At 38.0% G+C, this 17328-nt stretch overlaps 1 protein-coding gene across 2 annotated transcripts in view; it reads right to left on the bottom strand.

Annotated features, from left to right (window-relative positions):
• The window catches only part of PLS1 (plastin 1), a 106240-nt gene that overhangs the window by 28100 nt on the left and 60812 nt on the right, over positions 1–17328 (bottom strand). For both annotated transcript variants that reach the window (XM_014852046.3, XM_014852047.3), the window contains exons 3-8: positions 16927–17090; positions 14956–15085; positions 11016–11148; positions 9535–9616; positions 1276–1441; positions 1049–1191 (exon numbers count right to left, since the gene is read on the bottom strand). In XM_014852046.3, the coding sequence (XP_014707532.1) occupies positions 1049–1191; positions 1276–1441; positions 9535–9616; positions 11016–11148; positions 14956–15085; positions 16927–17090 (818 nt within the window). The remainder of the gene's footprint in view (positions 1–1048; positions 1192–1275; positions 1442–9534; positions 9617–11015; positions 11149–14955; positions 15086–16926; positions 17091–17328) is intronic.

The raw sequence follows: 17328 nt of genomic DNA, 5'->3' as shown, positions 1-17328 counted from the left end.
CAACCGGAATATACAAGTATGTACTGGGGGACTTTGGGGAGAAGAGGAGGAAAAAAAAAACCCAAAAATATTGGCAACAGATGTTAGCTCAGGGTCAATTTAAAAAAAAAAAAAAAAAAGAGCTGCATGTTAAAACAAAAAAAAAAGAGCTAGGTCTTTGTATCCCCCATGTCCAGCATAATGCCCCATAGGAGGGGTTTAATAAATACCTGATGAACTGAATTTTAAAATAAGAGAGCCTCCCAAAATAAAAATTTAAACTGAGCATATAGACATGAAAGCAGAGAAATACAATGTCACTTCAAAGAGAGAGCCCGTCATCTAGGCCATTATGACAAAAACATAACATGACTGAAGTGTCAATATATATCTAAAGAGAAAATTCGAATTGATGCCAATACTGAATGGTCTGGGGGAAAAAAAAGTATTGAGAAGTAGTCGTCACAGGGACCCAAGCTGGCAATGTCCGTGTAGGCAGTGACCATGAGAGAGCTGTTAGGCAGACTGAATGTTCAGTTGCCTTGACGAGGCTCTCCCAGTAGGGAGGAAGTGTTTCAAGCTACTTCCGTAGAGAGACGTACATGACGATCTCCTTTTGTCTTCTGATTCCCTGTGCCCTCAGATAATCTGGCTTCCTGTTAGCTGGTTATTGGCAAAGTGGGAGAAACAATGTTGGACTGGTCAGGCCCACAAAGATCTCTAGTCCAGCAAACAGATGTATTTCTCAGTTCAAATTAACAGATCGACATCATCGTTATAATTTAGCCTATCTGTGGGAAAGAATGCCTTAACCTGCTAAGGCTAGAATCTCCTTCCTCTCACAGCCAGCTGTATTTCTTATTAAAAGACAAAATAAACCAGCTTTTTTTAAATAGAAGATTTTGTGACTATAATTGAGGGATACACCGCAGAAAGAGAAATGCAAAAATTTCATTCACCGGGTCCTTGTGAATTAAACTTAATTCAAATTTAAGTCAGAACCTCTTTTGTTTTTTTAATATTCTACATCCAGATTTTATGTCACAAATTTGAACATGAAAATATAAACCTTAATGTCTTGGCTGAAGTTGTTGATGGTAGTCCATCCCGCATTGGTCAGATGGTAGTTCACCCATCGCAGCAGTAATTCCTCCGGAGAAAGCTTCATCAGCTCTTCGAGGTCCTCGCCTTCTTTTAGCAATGCAATCAGAGCTGAGAGGAAAACATTTTCGAAATATAAGTTCTTTCCACAGTAAGTATATGTCAATGAAAAGTAACTAGTTTTGATCATCTTACCTTCATTCCTGGAAATCTCAATATCAGCAAAAAGACCAACTTTGATGATCTGCCAGAGAAGTCCCAAGACCAAGTGAGGTTTTCCTTCTTTGAGATCCTGCGCACCAATGTTGACCACTGTACAACCAATGGCTGAGGCAGAATTCAGGGCCAGGTTTAAATTTTCCTGAATTGCCACAAAGAAAACTGCATGTCAGGAAGTACTTTCTAAAGTCTTATCAACAAGTTGTGGCCGTAAATAAGAAACAATGAATTGTGAAATTTCAGATTTTTAAACACAAGTAATATTTATACAAGCAAAATACCACTACTCAAAAAAAAATCCCACAGTTTTAACTACCACCTCTATATGCCAATGACTTTGGAACGCCTATCCACAGCCCAACTTCCCCCCAGGCCCCACTCTAGCGCTACACCTATATACTCACTTGGTTATGCCCACTTGGATGTTTCACAAGTACCTCAAACTCAACATGTCCAAACCTGACGCAATTTCTCTGTCATGTTTCCCTGGTCTTCCTCTAATCCCCCTCTTAGAACTGGCTTTTCCCTATTTATTTCCTGTCTTGGTTGAGAGGACCAATCTTAATTCTTGCCTTCTTTCTTCCTAAGTCAGAAATCTGAGCAGAATCTTTGTTCTTCCTTGCCTCCCACATCCAGTCACCAATTTCTGTCGATTCCACCTTCTAAATACCTCTGGAAACTGTCAGTGGCTTTCTTCAAGTTTCTTAACTCCTTCCTAACACCTATCTTCAGACTTACTCTACAATCCACCTTCCATAATACTCTGCTATCAGTGATCTTGGTAAAATATACACATGATGGTGCTCCCTAGCTTTAAAACCCTTCAAATGTTCCCTGACACTCCCACTATGTCCCCTTACTCACTCTGTTCCAGCTACATAGAGCCTTCGAACTGGCTGTTCCCTCTGCTGCAACATGCTTTCCCCCAACACCCACAATTCCTTTAAGACTTCCCAAAGGCACCTAATCTGTGAAGCCGCCTCTGACCACCCTACACAAAATGGCAAGCATTACCATGACCTCTGCTCCCTCATTAGTCCCTATGTGACTCCTCATCCTTCTCTGACACATACTTACATGTTTATTATTAAATCTCCCCCAGTTAGACTATGAGCTCTATGACAACAGAGGTTTTTGATATGTTTGGGGCTGTTTCTCCAGTACTTAGCACATAGTACATACTCAATAAATATTTATTGAATAAGTGGATGAATGGGTCAGAGTTTTTGAAGGCATGGAGGGAAAGCAGAGGGGCAAGTCCAAATCCTTAGTATGGCGATCAAATACCTTTATGATTTGACTCTTACCTTATCTCTCAACATTTCACACATATGGTCTATGCTTCAGCCAAGGTAACAGGGCCTTTACATGTGCTTTTCCCTTGGCCTATAATGTTCCTATTCCTCCAGGTCATATGCTCATTCCTCAAATATCATCTCTTCTATAAAGATTTCCCCAAATCATCTCCCCCAATAAGATTAGTCCCTCCCCTCCCTATACTTTCACAGTCCCTTGCTTACACACAAAAGGAAAAGGGAAAGAGGGAAATTATTAATGTTATCTTTATATAATGTCACATTATACAAATATGTTTTAATGACATATTCTTATAGAAATTTCAGTACTACCAGTTGATTAGTGTTGGGCTACTGTTTTTTTTTATTTCTATAATGCTCCTATTTGGAAGCACTTCTGTAGAATACAATGTGCAATTAGGTTTTAATTCCAGATAATTTTTAAACTAACTATTAAAATGGAAGCAGTTCATTAAAGGCTTTCAGGCATCAAAGGACAGTATCAAAAGAATGATAAGGCATCCACTGAATGGGAGAAAATATTTGCAAACCATATACCCAATAACGGACTGATATCTAGGATATATACAGAACTCCTACAACTCAACAAAAGACCAAACAACCTGATTAAAATATGGGCCAAGGAGATGAATAGATATTTCTCTAAAGAAGATAAATAAATGGACAATAAGCACATGAAAAGATGCCCAACATAACGAATTATTAAGGAAATGTCAATTAAACAAATAAAGAGATACCACTTCAAAGCCATTAGGATGTCTATTATTAAAAAGAAAGAAAGAAGTGGTGGAGGATGTGGAGAAAGTGGAACCCTTGTGCATTGCTAGTAGGAATGTAAAATGGTTCAGTTTCTATGGAAAAAGGTATGGTAATTCCTCAAAAAATTAAACATAGAATTACCTTATAATCTTGCAATTCCACTTCCAGGTATATACTCAAAAGAAGTATAAGCTGGGACTCAAACAGATATTTGTACACCCATGTTCATAGCAGCATTATTTCACAATAGCCAAAAAGCAGAAACAACCCAAGCATCCATCCACAAAGATGAATGGATACACAAAATGTGGTATAAACATACAATAGAATATTACACAGCCTTGAAAAGTAAGGGAATTCTGACACATGCTACAACATGATGAACCTTGAAGACATCATGCTAAGAAAAATAAGCCGATCACAAAAAAACAATTATCGTAGATTCCACTTATTTGAGGTATCTAGAGTAGCCAAATTCATCGAGACAGAAAGTACAATGGTGACAGGCAGGGGATGGCGGGAAGAAGGAAATGAGGAGTTACTGTTCAATGGGTATAGAGTTTCAGTTCAGGAAAATGAGAAGCGTTCTGGAGATGAGCGGTGCTGATGAATGCACAGCAATGTGAAAGTACTTAATGCCACAGAACTGTACATTTAAAAATGGTTAAAATGGTAAATTTTATGTTATGCATATTTTACCACAATTTAAAAAAAAGGTAAAAAAAAGACCCAGCCAACTTGAAGTAGCTCTCTATGGCCAAATATGGGACAATATGAACACCAAAATAATTAAGCACGGTAATGAATTAAGCCACAGAAAAGGTAGGAATTCCTGAGTCCGTATCAGTAACAGAGAGAGAGGTGAGGGGCGAGAGGGACAAGGGGAAGATAAGAGGTCTCTTGGTTACAGGAGAATGCCAAGGAAATGACTGGTAAATGTGGAGGGTGTGCTAGAGTTGAAAAGACATCAGTTTTCAACCATCACAGTAAGGACTAGATTATGAAAGAACTATAAATGCATATTAAATCCAGGGAGAAATTCTGTTAAGGAGTAGGATATTTGCATCGTCTTCAAGTGTCTCCCCACAGACTGTTTATTAGTTGTGAGGGAGAAAAAGAAAACAGTAATTACACAGTAGAAAAACTGGATAATATTTTGACCTGATAATAAAAATTAACATCAACTAGGAGGGACAAATAGATACCTTGTGACCCTAAGTATATAAATTTATAAACTTGATAACTATACAGTGGTAATAGAATATTCCTGTTCTTGGTAAATATATGCTAAGGAATTCATGGGTAAAGGGTCATGAGGTATGCAACTTATTCTCAAATGGTTTAGAAAAAAAAGTGTACATGCAGGCACACACACATGCACACGCGAGAGAATGTGTCTGCATCCATACAAATGTGGATAAACGATCAACAGTAGGTGAATCTAGGTAAAGGGTAGATGAGTATTTTTGTACAGTTTTTAGTTTTGCAACTTTTTGTAAGTTTGAAATTATTTTAAAATAAAATAAGGGTAAATCTCTTAAATTTTTTTTTACCCAAATATGCCATTAATTTTAATCTAAGGGCTTAGCTGAAGGCAAAATTTCTTTAAAAATACCAACTTGTCCTTTAGTTGTCATCTATTAATGCTGTATCAGTGATCAGAAATACAAATAGAAAGAACAACAAAACAACAACAAAAAAGAGTTTAGAACAACATAAGGCAGAAAAGTGGAAAAGACACTGAATTAGAAAAGTTTAGGGTGACCTTAGCTTTTAGCTTTTTTTTAATTTCTTCCTCAAATTTCTTCCCTAGAAATAACAAATGCATCCTATATACTGAGGATTTTTTTCCCATCATCTTTTGGAAAAACACAGTGGCCTGTTTGCTGCTGGGCCTTGTTTTTGTGGCCATTTAATGGTGACAAATAATCTATGCAGTCAGACTTTTAAATCACCAAAAATAACAAGATGTAGTTTTAAGAGCCAGGGGATTTGCCATGAACTGTGTTTGATTTGCTTTTGGGAGATGTGAGAGACTGTCTTTTCCTTTTTTAACTCTCCCTCAATACAAGGATTAGTCAATGTGTGGATGGGGCCCCTGCACCCACAGTTTGTTTAAAATTTTAGGTTTTATGATTACTAGTCAGAAACTACACAAAGGGTTACAAGGCACAGTGAATATTTCGGTGGCTTCCTCTTGCAGCATGCTGAAGTGATTTATCTTGCTGGGCTCCAAGTAAATGGCTATATCTCTTGAGAACCAGTCTAGGGTAATTAAAGCAAGCATTTGGAAACGTTATTTTTGTGGAGGTATTAAGCAATATTCATTTAATTATAGTTTTTCCAAAGAAGGAAGAACCAGGCAATATTTTGATATCTTTATAACCTCATAATTCACTGCAAATAAACATGAAAAATATGAAATCATCAGTATATTTCAAATATTTTATGGAAATCTTAGAAGATTTTTTTTTTGAGGAAGATTAGCCCTGAGCTAACTACTGCCAGTCCTCCTTTTTTTTTTGCTGAGGAAGCCTGGCCCTGAGCTAACATCCGTGCCCATCTTCCTCCACTTTATATGTGGGACGCCTACCACAGCATGGCGTGCCAAGCAGTGCCATGTCCACACCCGGGATCCGAACCGGTGAACTCCGGGCCGCCGAGAAGCGGAATGCGCGCACTTAACCGCTGCGCCACGGGGCCGGTCCCTTAGAAGATTTTTAACATCATCAGATGCGTTTAAGTTACCTTAAATCAAATCAATATAACTTTCAAGAGACAGCCTCAGCAAATTTAGTCTTGATCAGTAATATTTTTCTATCTCCTCTTCCAAGAGCATATAGGATGCTCTTGTTCCGGTTGTGATTCCCCAGAATGCATCAGCAGGGGAAAAAACTAGACTGAAAATTATTCCTATAATGGTATTAATCTCACAGTGACCCCTTGCATATGCACTGACATCATGGCAGTGTGGCCAAAAGAAGTATGTAAATTCATTATAACTAGTGAGAACCAAAACCTTCTACTATTACCCTGAGCCTGGACACTCACAAGGAAACCACACCTTACTACCTACATTAACATGACTCTGCTATTCCTCTGTCTTCACTGGCATGACTTACTGTTCCTCTGTCTTCATTAGCATGACTTTATTCTCCCAGGAGAAGAAGGCAAAAGGTCTGATTGTTCATGGCAGCCACTACTTGAAAGACCCATCAGCTCTTCAGTGGAAAACATCCATGGACACTTTATGCTCTAAGATTCTTTGACTCCCTCACCTTGAAATCCTCTCCTTTCCACCAATCCTGATTGTTGCATCATGATCCATACCCAATCGTAATCAGTTTTTGCTCTCCCCTACACTGAAAGATCCGCGTTAAACCACAATTCCAAATCTCAAATTCTGACCTCACTTTCCCACCTCCAAACCACTGCCAGGGCTTTGAGGGGGTGTTTTCTCTTACTGCAGTAAGCAGTAAACCTCAGCTTTGTCTTATCAGCAGGTTGTGTTGGTGATATATGGGGAAGCATCCTTTGACAATCATTTTACTAAAAATGTTGGCTTTACAAGTACAGCAAATGACTTATAAGAAAGTAGCTAAAAAAAATGGATTGAAAGTAAGAGGCTGAAATGCACTTCTTCAGATAAATGGTAGTTTCTAATGGGTAGATACAACATTACTGCCCTAGTAGCACGTAGGGGATGGGATGACCACTAATGTCTAAAGGCAATGCTAAACACCTTAAGAACAAGAAGCAACAGGAGAGCCCCACAAAGAGATTGCTCTCCAAGTCTTAACAGAGACAACTACCCTGAGTGCTCAACCTTCCTGCCTGAAGACCCGTGTTGGTGGGGACAGACAAAGACAATGGGAACCTCCAACAACTGGGACAGGAGAGAGGTGTTGTTCCTCCTTGTGTTTCAGTGTCCTAACCTGTAAAACATATCTTGCCTTCTAGAGATATTAGAAAAAGACACAGCAGTTGAACTTGGATTAGCCATCTATTCTCTCCCATCTTTTTTGTGCATCAATGAACCATCTGTGCCTAAGACACAGCCCACTTTATCAGGCAGAAAAATTTACACTGCTGTTTTAGACAGCTTCTCATGTCCCTTCTATTTTGATTAATTAATTATCCAACTCTTGACTACCAGTCTCAGATAGGTACTGCAAGTTTTAATTCATACCACTTTGCAAATTTTCATTTCCCTTAATGTTTCAATCCCACATGAGTTCACTTTTGTTAATGGTTTTTAGAGGGCTGTGCTAGCCACTTATTGGGTCAGGAAGAATAAAGGCCTAGTTTGTTATTCAGATTTCATCCTCATTTTACATATCATCACTTTTACTCCATTTGGAATAGCCAAATGAGATTTATGTTTTCCCTCCTTAAACTGTAATTTTATGTAAGGTGAAATTAAGGTGATAAATATGTGTGAACATTTACACATGTGGAAGTATAAAGTAAATACATATATACTATGTATGTGTGAGTATATTAATCGCACAAGATTTTTTACACATTATAATGAACAGATTCAACTTCCTGTACCCCATATACCCAATCTCCTATATACAGGAAACTCTTGTGTTAGTTTTCTGACTTTTAGGTCCCTAAATCACTACCACCTGTTTTTCAGAGTCTTATTTGTATAATTAATTTTTGTTTCAATAACACTAAACAAGCGAGATAATGCAGCTCAGTAACACACTGAGTAGAAGGGGAGAGATGAGAAAGTCTCCAAGATCATACACTAGTCCTGCTCTTAACTACTTGATCTTGCTTCCAGTTACTGTATGTCATTTTCGTCTTTTCATATTTCTCTTCTTCCCATAATCATGATACTTCATAAACCTATCATCATGAGGTGAAAAACTACATTATCACAATCTTTACAATCTGTTACAAATGAATTAGGCTTCTTCGGGATAAAGTTTCATGGGAAACTTAGTTTTCTGGCAGATCTATTCCCAGAGCTCTAAAATTACTGAACAAGACAGATTTTTTTTTTTTTTTTTTTAAAGATTTTATTTTTTCCTTTTTCTCCCCAAAGCCCCCCGGTACATAGTTGTGTATTCTTCGTTGTGGGTTCTTCTAGTTGTGGCATGTGGGACGCTGCCTCAGCGTGGTCTGATGAGCAGTGCCATGTCCGCGCCCAGGATTCGAACCAACGAAACACTGGGCCGCCTGCAGCGGAGCGCGCGAACTTAACCACTCGGCCACAGGGCCAGCCCCTGAACAAGACAGATTTAATACCCACAGTAACACCTGGCCCCTTCCAGAGGCCTGTCTGTCCTCATTCTACATGAGTACACTCTTTCAAGCACTCCAGAGACCTGGACTACCACTTTCTACTCATACTGGAAGAACACTCTCTCTAAAAACAGAACTGTAAAGGAGGTAGTCCCTCAGACGCATCCTACAGCTACCACAAAATAGTTACACAATAGTTATATTTTCTTTACTGCACTGCATACAAGTATTAAAACTAAAAACAAACAAATTTATGCAAAAGTAAGAAATGCTGTATTTGAGATTCAGTGCCATAAAAACACCATGTGTAAGCTCTCAGCACCCCATCTTCCTCATCTGAAAATCACAGTATCTTCCTTATTTAAGGCTGCTGGAGGAGTCAAAGGGATAATTCATGTAGTGTGTTTAGAACAATGACTGGCACCTAGTAAGTCCAGAGTAAATAGTGATATCCACTCATTGATCTAAAGATTTTGAGGGAAAAAGTGTGGTGACTATAAATTCCTCGACTTTAACAAGATCTGAATGGAGAAGCTGACTGCAAAACAGTTTAGTACAAAAAGAATAGCTCAAAATTTTGTGAAATGGTCAAACTATACAGTATTCCTATTTCAATCAACAAATAAGAACGCTTGCATCAAGCAAATATTCATTAATTAAAATAACTCAATAATTACAATATAACCTGAATACTATTATCTTAAGAAGTTCATCCAGAGTGCTTTGAATCTTAATTTCATTCATCACAAAACACAGCTGAATTTTTATTTGTAAACATCTAGTTTTTATAGGAAACCGAAATTATGCTAAATCAAAGGTTTTTCCTGGGCCTAAACATCCATTAATAAAGGCCCTACATTTTATAGCACAGTAACACGATTACTAGCAAAGGGCAAATACTCACAGAAATAGTGAAAGGGGTGAGCTTTTTCTTATTAATGGCTCTTTCATCAATTGTATCTGGTTCCGATAAGTTGATCATTTTGCTAAACAGAAAATGGAAATAATTTAGTTTAAGACTCCCAAAAAATGCTGTTTATTTTTGCAAGTAGATCAAATAGTTAAATTTTGAAAAGTAATAATCCATTTCTTTAAAATATTATACTGTAATTCATGTCAGGGACTTAATTTTAAAAATGTAAGAAATATTCCCTAACCTAAAACAAATCCGTCACTCACTGCAATAGTAATTTTAGCATTTCCTCCTCATTTTTTTTTAAGTCTTGAATTTTCTTTATGTGAGTCTTTATTTCATGTACAATCAACATTCAGCAGGCTGAAATATGAACAAAGAAATTCTCAAGAAGCCAAGTTTCATAAAGTGATATCAACACTGGTAAAATTACTGCTTTCACAGAAAGATAAACAGACAGAGACTTGGTCTTTCTAAAATTTCAATAATTCAAACAGGGCTGGCCCTGTGACCTAGTGGTTAAGTTCGACATGCTCCACCTTCAGCAGCCCGGGTTCACAGGTTCAGATCCTGGGCGCAGACCTACCACTCGTCAGCCATGCTGTGGCAGCAACCCAAATAAATTTTGTCTCCATATTTTATATTTTAAAATAAAGATAGGAAAATACCCATTCAATGCATAATAGGAATTCCCTCTGAAGGTGAGAGGAAGAGATCAGAATTGTAGGTGGAAGTCAAGGTATATTTTATAAGTAATGTCCTACAAATTAATATCCTGTATTCTTGAGTAGGTTTTTTTTTTTTTTTTAAGTAAAAACACAGAAAAAGGCCTGAAGGAAATGTGCCAGAATGTAAACAATAGCTAATTTTGGGTGATAAGAATATTTGTGACGGTTATGTTCTTCTTTGTAAGTTTTCTGTATTTCAATAAACTCAAAAAAAAAAGACACCTGCTTTATACAAAGAAGTCTGCTGGGACAACAGCACACATAACAAAGACAAGGGCATGGCCTGTGAGCATCTACAATCAAGGCACAGAAACAGGCTGCAGAGCCAAGGACACAACAAGCCTGAATTAAAACATGAATTTCACTGAAGCACACATGAGGTGTCTCTTTCTTTTACATTTCCTCACGTTCCTGTCCCAGTCAAGAATCAATACTCCCCTACTGGGAAGTGAAAAAAGAAACCCTGTGAACATTTAAAAATACATCAGAAGAATAACTCAACAGTTTCCTGGCCTTAGCTGAAATAGATGAAAAAGGCATCAGAAAAATAAGAGATTGCATTTGAATGAAAACTTTGGAAAACATATAGTACTTAATTTTCTATGCAAGATAAATTCTTCAAGACCTACGCAGCTACTTGTTAACTAACTCCAAAAGACAATGGATTCGCTGACTTGTCTTCATTGAACGCTCATCAATGGAGACAGTAAGAACACAGCTCCCTTAACCCAGTGCTCAACTCACCAAAGAAGGATGCCATCTGCAAGTGACTTGAAAAGACTGCCATCGTTGGGATTCATGGGGATGAGATGCTGACAATCAGGGTCATCCTCCAGGGCTTTGTTTATCCAGTTGACGAAAGCCACTTTTTCTTCCTCTGAAAACAGGAAATCTTAATCAGCAAACCTCAATTCACAAAATTAATTCCGCTACAAAAACAGACTTTTTACTTTTTGTTCAAAAATAATAAATGCTAATCATTAAAACTCTACTAAAACACCAATGGGTTTAAGAGGGTTTAAGGAGAAAGGGGAATTCACTCCACTTTTTCATTTGTTATATTAGAGGAGAGTAAGACATATAAGCTTAACTGAGCACAATTAAATATTCGGTTTGAGTCTAAAAATCTTTCCAAATATATATTGCTTCTGAGAGCTAATGAATCAGAAGCCAACCATCAGAGGTCAGATTACACACACACACACACACACACACACACACACCGGGGGAAAAAATACAAGAAACAGCCACAGTAATAAATTCCACCACCACCACGCCCCCACTGCAAAATTCACTGAGTTATGATTTGGGGTTTAAAACAGAAACACTGATTTCAATCAAGAGTTATTCAAATGAATAAAATAGCTCCATTTTAGTGGAATTTCTACTATGAGAAAATTGACACAAATCTAGATACCATCTGCATCCTCCACTTCTCAACACACGGCTTCTAGTGTGGGTACATTGACCTTCAGGCAGAAAATGTTGTCAGGCTATGCAGTGGGGAAAATAGGAAGGAACTTAAAGGAAAAATGTTCTACTGCTTTATTATTATCCTGTAAATATAAATATCCTTTAACAAGATAAACCCTCAAAGAAAATAATTCCCATTTCCATCACAGGGTAGCACATAGTGAGCTGACTTCCCCATTATTGCCCCAGTTCCTAGAACTAGGCAATTTTCCTAAGGGCATATTTGGCAAGTACCCCCAAAATCTAATCCATCACACACACACACACACACACACACACACACAATCAATAAAGACACAAACATTTACTAATATTTCTCTTTTGTATATATCATAATCCATCTTATCTTCTTGCCTCGCCATACGTACCCCTTCAGGGACTTAGAATCCAGGAATTTAAAGATCACTAAGATACTGTACCTCCCACTGAGGAATTTTTAGTGTAATAATAAAACAGATATACAAAGAATGTGACATAAAGGAAATAAACACACCACAAAAGAGACATATGCAACGTTTCAAAGAATTCAAAGAAAAATAATCACTTCCAGCTGAGGTGATTAAGAAAAGGCTTTACGGGGGCCAGCTCGGTGGCACAGTGGTTAAGTTCGCACACTCCGCTTCAGTAGCTCAGGGTTCATGGGTTCAGATCCTGGACGCGGACCTAGCACCACTTGTCAAGCCATGCTGTGGCAGCATTCCACGTAAAACAGAGGAAGATTAGCACAGATGTTAGCTCAGCGACATCTTCCTCAAGTAAAGAGAGGAAGATTGGCAATGGATGTTAGCTCAGGGCCAATCTTCCTCAAAAATAAAGAAAAGAAAAGGCTTTATGGAGAAGGTACTATTTGAAAGATAGATTTTTAATAGCTGAAGATGGGCAAGGAAAGGGAGGATGTTACAGGTACAGGAACCAGGAATGAGATACCACTTCACAACCAGTAGGATGGCTGTAAGAAACAAAATGGACAATAACAAGTGCTGGTGAGAACGTAAAGAAATTGGAAACTTCAAACTTTGTTCATGGGATGTAAAATGGTAAAGCCACTTAAACAGTTTGGCAGTTTTTAAAAATGTTAAACATAGAGTTACCAAAAGACCCAGCAATTCCACTCCTAGGTATTTACCCTAAGAGAATTCAAAGCATACGTCCACCCAAAAATGTGTACACGAATGTTCACACAGCATTATTCATAACAGCCAAAAGTGGAAACAACTCAAATGTCTACCAATTGATGAAAGGATAAAGAAAATGTGACATTATCCATAGAATGGAATATTATTCAGCAATAAAAAGGAATGAAGTACAATGGATGCCACAACATGGATGACTCTTGAAAATGTTACGCCAATGAAGAAGAGTTTGTCAAGGAAAAGGCCACCAATGTATGATTCCATTTATATGAAATTTCCAGAATAGGCAAATCTATAGAAATGAAAAGTAGATTAATGGTTGTCAGAGGCTGGGGGAAGGGAGAAACGGGAAGTCATTGCTAATGAGCATGGAGTTTCTCTTTGGGGTAATTAAAGTGTTCTTACATTAGATAGTGGTGGTGACTGTACAACTCTGTGAATAAACTAAAAACTACTGAATTGTACACTTTAAAGAAAAGGGTGAATTTCATGGTATCTCAATTACATCTCAATAAAGCTTTTCTTTTTTTAAAAGCCATTAAATGTTCTATGCCTTGTTCTAGATAATAGTTACATGGGTACATTCATCTGTAAAAAATCATCAAGCCATATACTTAAGAATAGTGCAGGGGGCCGGCCCCATGGCAGAGTGGTTAAGCTCGAGCGCTCCGCTTTGGCAGCCCGGGGTTTCACCAGTTCAGATCCTGCGGGAGGACATGGCACCGCTCATCAAGCCACACTGAGGCAGCATCCCACATGCTACGACTAGAGGGACCCACAGCTAAAAATACACAACTATGTACCGGGGGGCTTTGGGAAGAAAAAGGAAAAATAAAATCTTAAAAAAAAAGAATAGTGCACTTTACTATGTACATCTTACCCCTCAATAAACAAGTAAACAAAAAATTCTATGGTAACAGACATCAGAAAAGTGGTGACCTCTGGGGAGGAACAGTTACTGCTAGAGGCAGGAGGGAAACACTCAAGGTGATAGAAATGTTATATCTTGATCTGGTTGGCAGCTACATGGATGTAGTTACAAGACGTATACACACGTAAAAATTCATTAAGCTGTACACTTAAGATTACAACACTTTGCTAAATGCATATTTTACCTCAATAAAAAGTTTTTTTAAAAATGAAGAAGCCATTTCACCAGAACAGGCAGAAATGGAGTTCAGGAGCGAATATTTTTCAAAAAAATAGAAGTAGCAGTTACAGACCACTGTCTTTACCACTGCACTTCCCTGGTGTGAAAAGATTAGAAAAAATACTCAATGGGGAGGAGAAGTGTGAGTATATTGTTAGAGGAAAATCCAGTTAGAAAGGAAGAGAATCAAGAAGATAATTAACAGATTCAGATCTCAAAGCAGGAAAGAGGGAAAAAAGTCACAACGAGTTTTTGCCAAAATTTAAAAAGCATAGTTCTAATTGTGTTAATATGAACAAAAGGAACTTGGCCAAAGGTTCTTAGACATCTTGACCGTGAGAAGCTACCTTCACATGAGGCAAGACATCTCATCTTAAGAGTTAACGTGACTCTGGAATTCCCACTGGGCAACAATCCAGTGATTCTATCAAATCAAGCAAATCAGGTGCTGTGCTCTCTAGTCACTTGGTTGCCTGATAAAGGATGTATCAGGAATCTCAGCTCTTGGAAAATGGAAGGGAAAAGTCCTTGCACTAGACCTCTCCACCATTCCTAGAGCAGGTGTGCAAGTAAACTCACATCACCAGTCAGGGTGAAAAACCCATTCCAAGGTCATGATTAAACACATCCAATGCTAAAACAGAAATGACTTCTATTTTGTTGTTTCTAATCTCCTTGCTGTACACTGTGCCTGACATATAGGAGAAATTTGTTAATTTCAACGATTCTAGGATTTTTTCATTCTGACGTCTCTGAAATTGAGACATATTTCAAATCTGATGGAATTTTATAATTTAGTCTGATTTTCCCTCGGTGGCACATAAAACAATGGTGTGAATTACAATGAATGGTATCTTTGATGTGATGAAATATAGGTCTTGTTGAATGAATCAGTGACTGAACGATTATATTTGGAGTGGGAAGTTACCTGAATAAGAATGCTGTGTGCCCTCACTGGAAATTGACGAAGTTCCGCCAATAGCAGTAATCCCCTCCCTCTTGTTAATTATTTTTCGGAATGTTTTGCTGATGTCTTTGCTTTTCAACTCTTGCATTAGCTGGAATGGGATATAAGTAAAATTGAGTCTTGATCAGATAATCATAAAAAAACCTTGCAACATGAAAGACAGTTATTTAGACTCCTTTATTTGGAATGACACCAAAATAAATAACAATCAGGGGTTCTCACACTTATTGCTTTTGTACACAGATAACTCTTGTCATTTTACCAATAAGACAAAATGGACAAATGTTTGTGCCCCAACCACTAAAAGAAACTTTGTTATAATTAAGCTTAAATTGAACACATTGATATTCTTCTTCTAGACTTACCATGATCTTTTGTACCGAAAACAGAATAACTAACTACAAGATAAAGATTTTTAAACACCCTAATGAAGGTATTTTCCTGTTTGAACATCTCAAATGTACACATGTTAAAGCAAATAAGTCAGCTCTTAGAGGAAATAACATGGGCTTAGAGAAACACCCTCTCCCAATCCCTCTCTCCCTGGACTCTCCAGAGACCGGCTGGACTGAATGCAATCAGTTCTCCACACAGCAGCCTGATCACGTCACTGCACGCTCTATTCTTCCCACTTCACTGGCTTCCTATTGCTCTTAGGATAAAACAAAAATCCCACAGGACCCTGCATGCCCTGACCCCAACTTTCTACTCCAGCCACATTCTGTACCCTTACCGTCCTGAGAGCCCCAGCCACACTGACCTTTTCTTCAGTTGCTTGGGAGTATCTACCATCGCTAAAGCCACAAAGCCTCTACACTTGCCGTCACCTCTGCCTGCCTCTCACACTACTAGTTTCCCCCACCCCAGCCCCTTTAATCTGTTTAACATCTTTCTTCAGATCAAAGCTCGGTCTTCAAACTTCTGGGACACCTTCCCCGAGTCCCAGGGTTCTCTAACCTCCCCACCAAGTTCAATGTCTTCTGCTAACTCTCAAGGGACCTGGACTGCTCTGTCATAGCAATTATCACAGTTATCTTTTATCCATTTGTGTGATTCTGTCTTTCCCACCACATGTAAACTCGATGAAAGCAGGGGTGACATCTCTTCATTCATCACATTATTCACAGTGCCTAGCACAGTTCCAGGCAAGAAAGGAACTCAAATATTTGCTTAATGAATAAAGAACGCAAAACCACGCAATTTATATTTCATAAATATTTATTCAATTACATTAATGGTTATATTTTCTTATGAAAAATACAGTCATGGTGGTATTGACGGGAGGAAGTAACAGCCCGTGCTCAACTGCCAGGTGGCAATGGCAACTTAGCCAAGTCATCTTTCTTGGACTTAGGGGTTTGAAATACATGATATTCAAGAGTGAGTTCTACAATCTATTTTTCTTTTATTGGTTGAGTCATATATTATTTTTCATCTTGCTCAGTTCCCTGAGCCTTGAGGTAGTTTAATAATGAAATGATGCTACCAGAGCTGGCATCAAAATTCACCCGGTGGCATTTGCTGAAACTGAAGATGTAACTTATCAAAAGGAAACAACCAGTTTCTAAGAGGTATATCTTCCATACCTTAGCTATTTCAGTTATAAAAAATATTGCATTTCTTAAGGCCAACTACTAAGATATTAAAATATTTTGCACACACAGATGGTCAATAAGCATTGAACTCAACTATAGTTTTATTAAGAAAAGAACAGTTATTGTCTAAACCTGACTTCCATTCCGACAATTTGAAAATTTTTCCCTTTGTTTTATGAACCATTTGTGGTAATTGTTGCTGTTATCATAATCATCATTTTAAAGTAGCACTTTTTCTGCTCTCTGCAGCCAGATTTAACCAAAGAGAGCAATGACATTACTAAAATTCTGCTCAAAGCAAAATAATCAATAGTCGGGAGAAGATTAAATTACTTACTGACACGAACTCTTCGAAACTGATTTTGCCATCTTTGTTGTGGTCAGTAACTGCTAGAATTTTCTCCACAATCTCGCGCACCTTGTAGCCAGGCAGCGGAAGGTTTGCTTCCTTAAACAGATCTTGAAGTTCATAGTCACTGACATACCCGCTATTGTCAATGTCTGTAGAGATAGATTATGAGCAGTTAAATATCATTGGTACTCTTCATAGGAGGTTTACACTCAGAAGGTCCTTTGGGAGATTCCAGGCAGGTGAAACCTTTCAGGTTTGTTTCACAATCTCCTGCACCCGAACTCTACAAGGTATGCTATACAATTGATCAAAAAATTCGTACTTAATGGACTTTAACCTGATAGATTTAGGGCTACCATACTTATTTTTAGTGCATAGTATGGACAT

The sequence above is a fragment of the Equus asinus genome, chromosome 21 (genome assembly GCF_041296235.1).
Source record: "Equus asinus isolate D_3611 breed Donkey chromosome 21, EquAss-T2T_v2, whole genome shotgun sequence".
Classification (NCBI taxonomy): Eukaryota; Metazoa; Chordata; class Mammalia; order Perissodactyla; family Equidae; genus Equus; species Equus asinus.
This window is presented reverse-complemented; position numbering and strand designations above follow the sequence as displayed.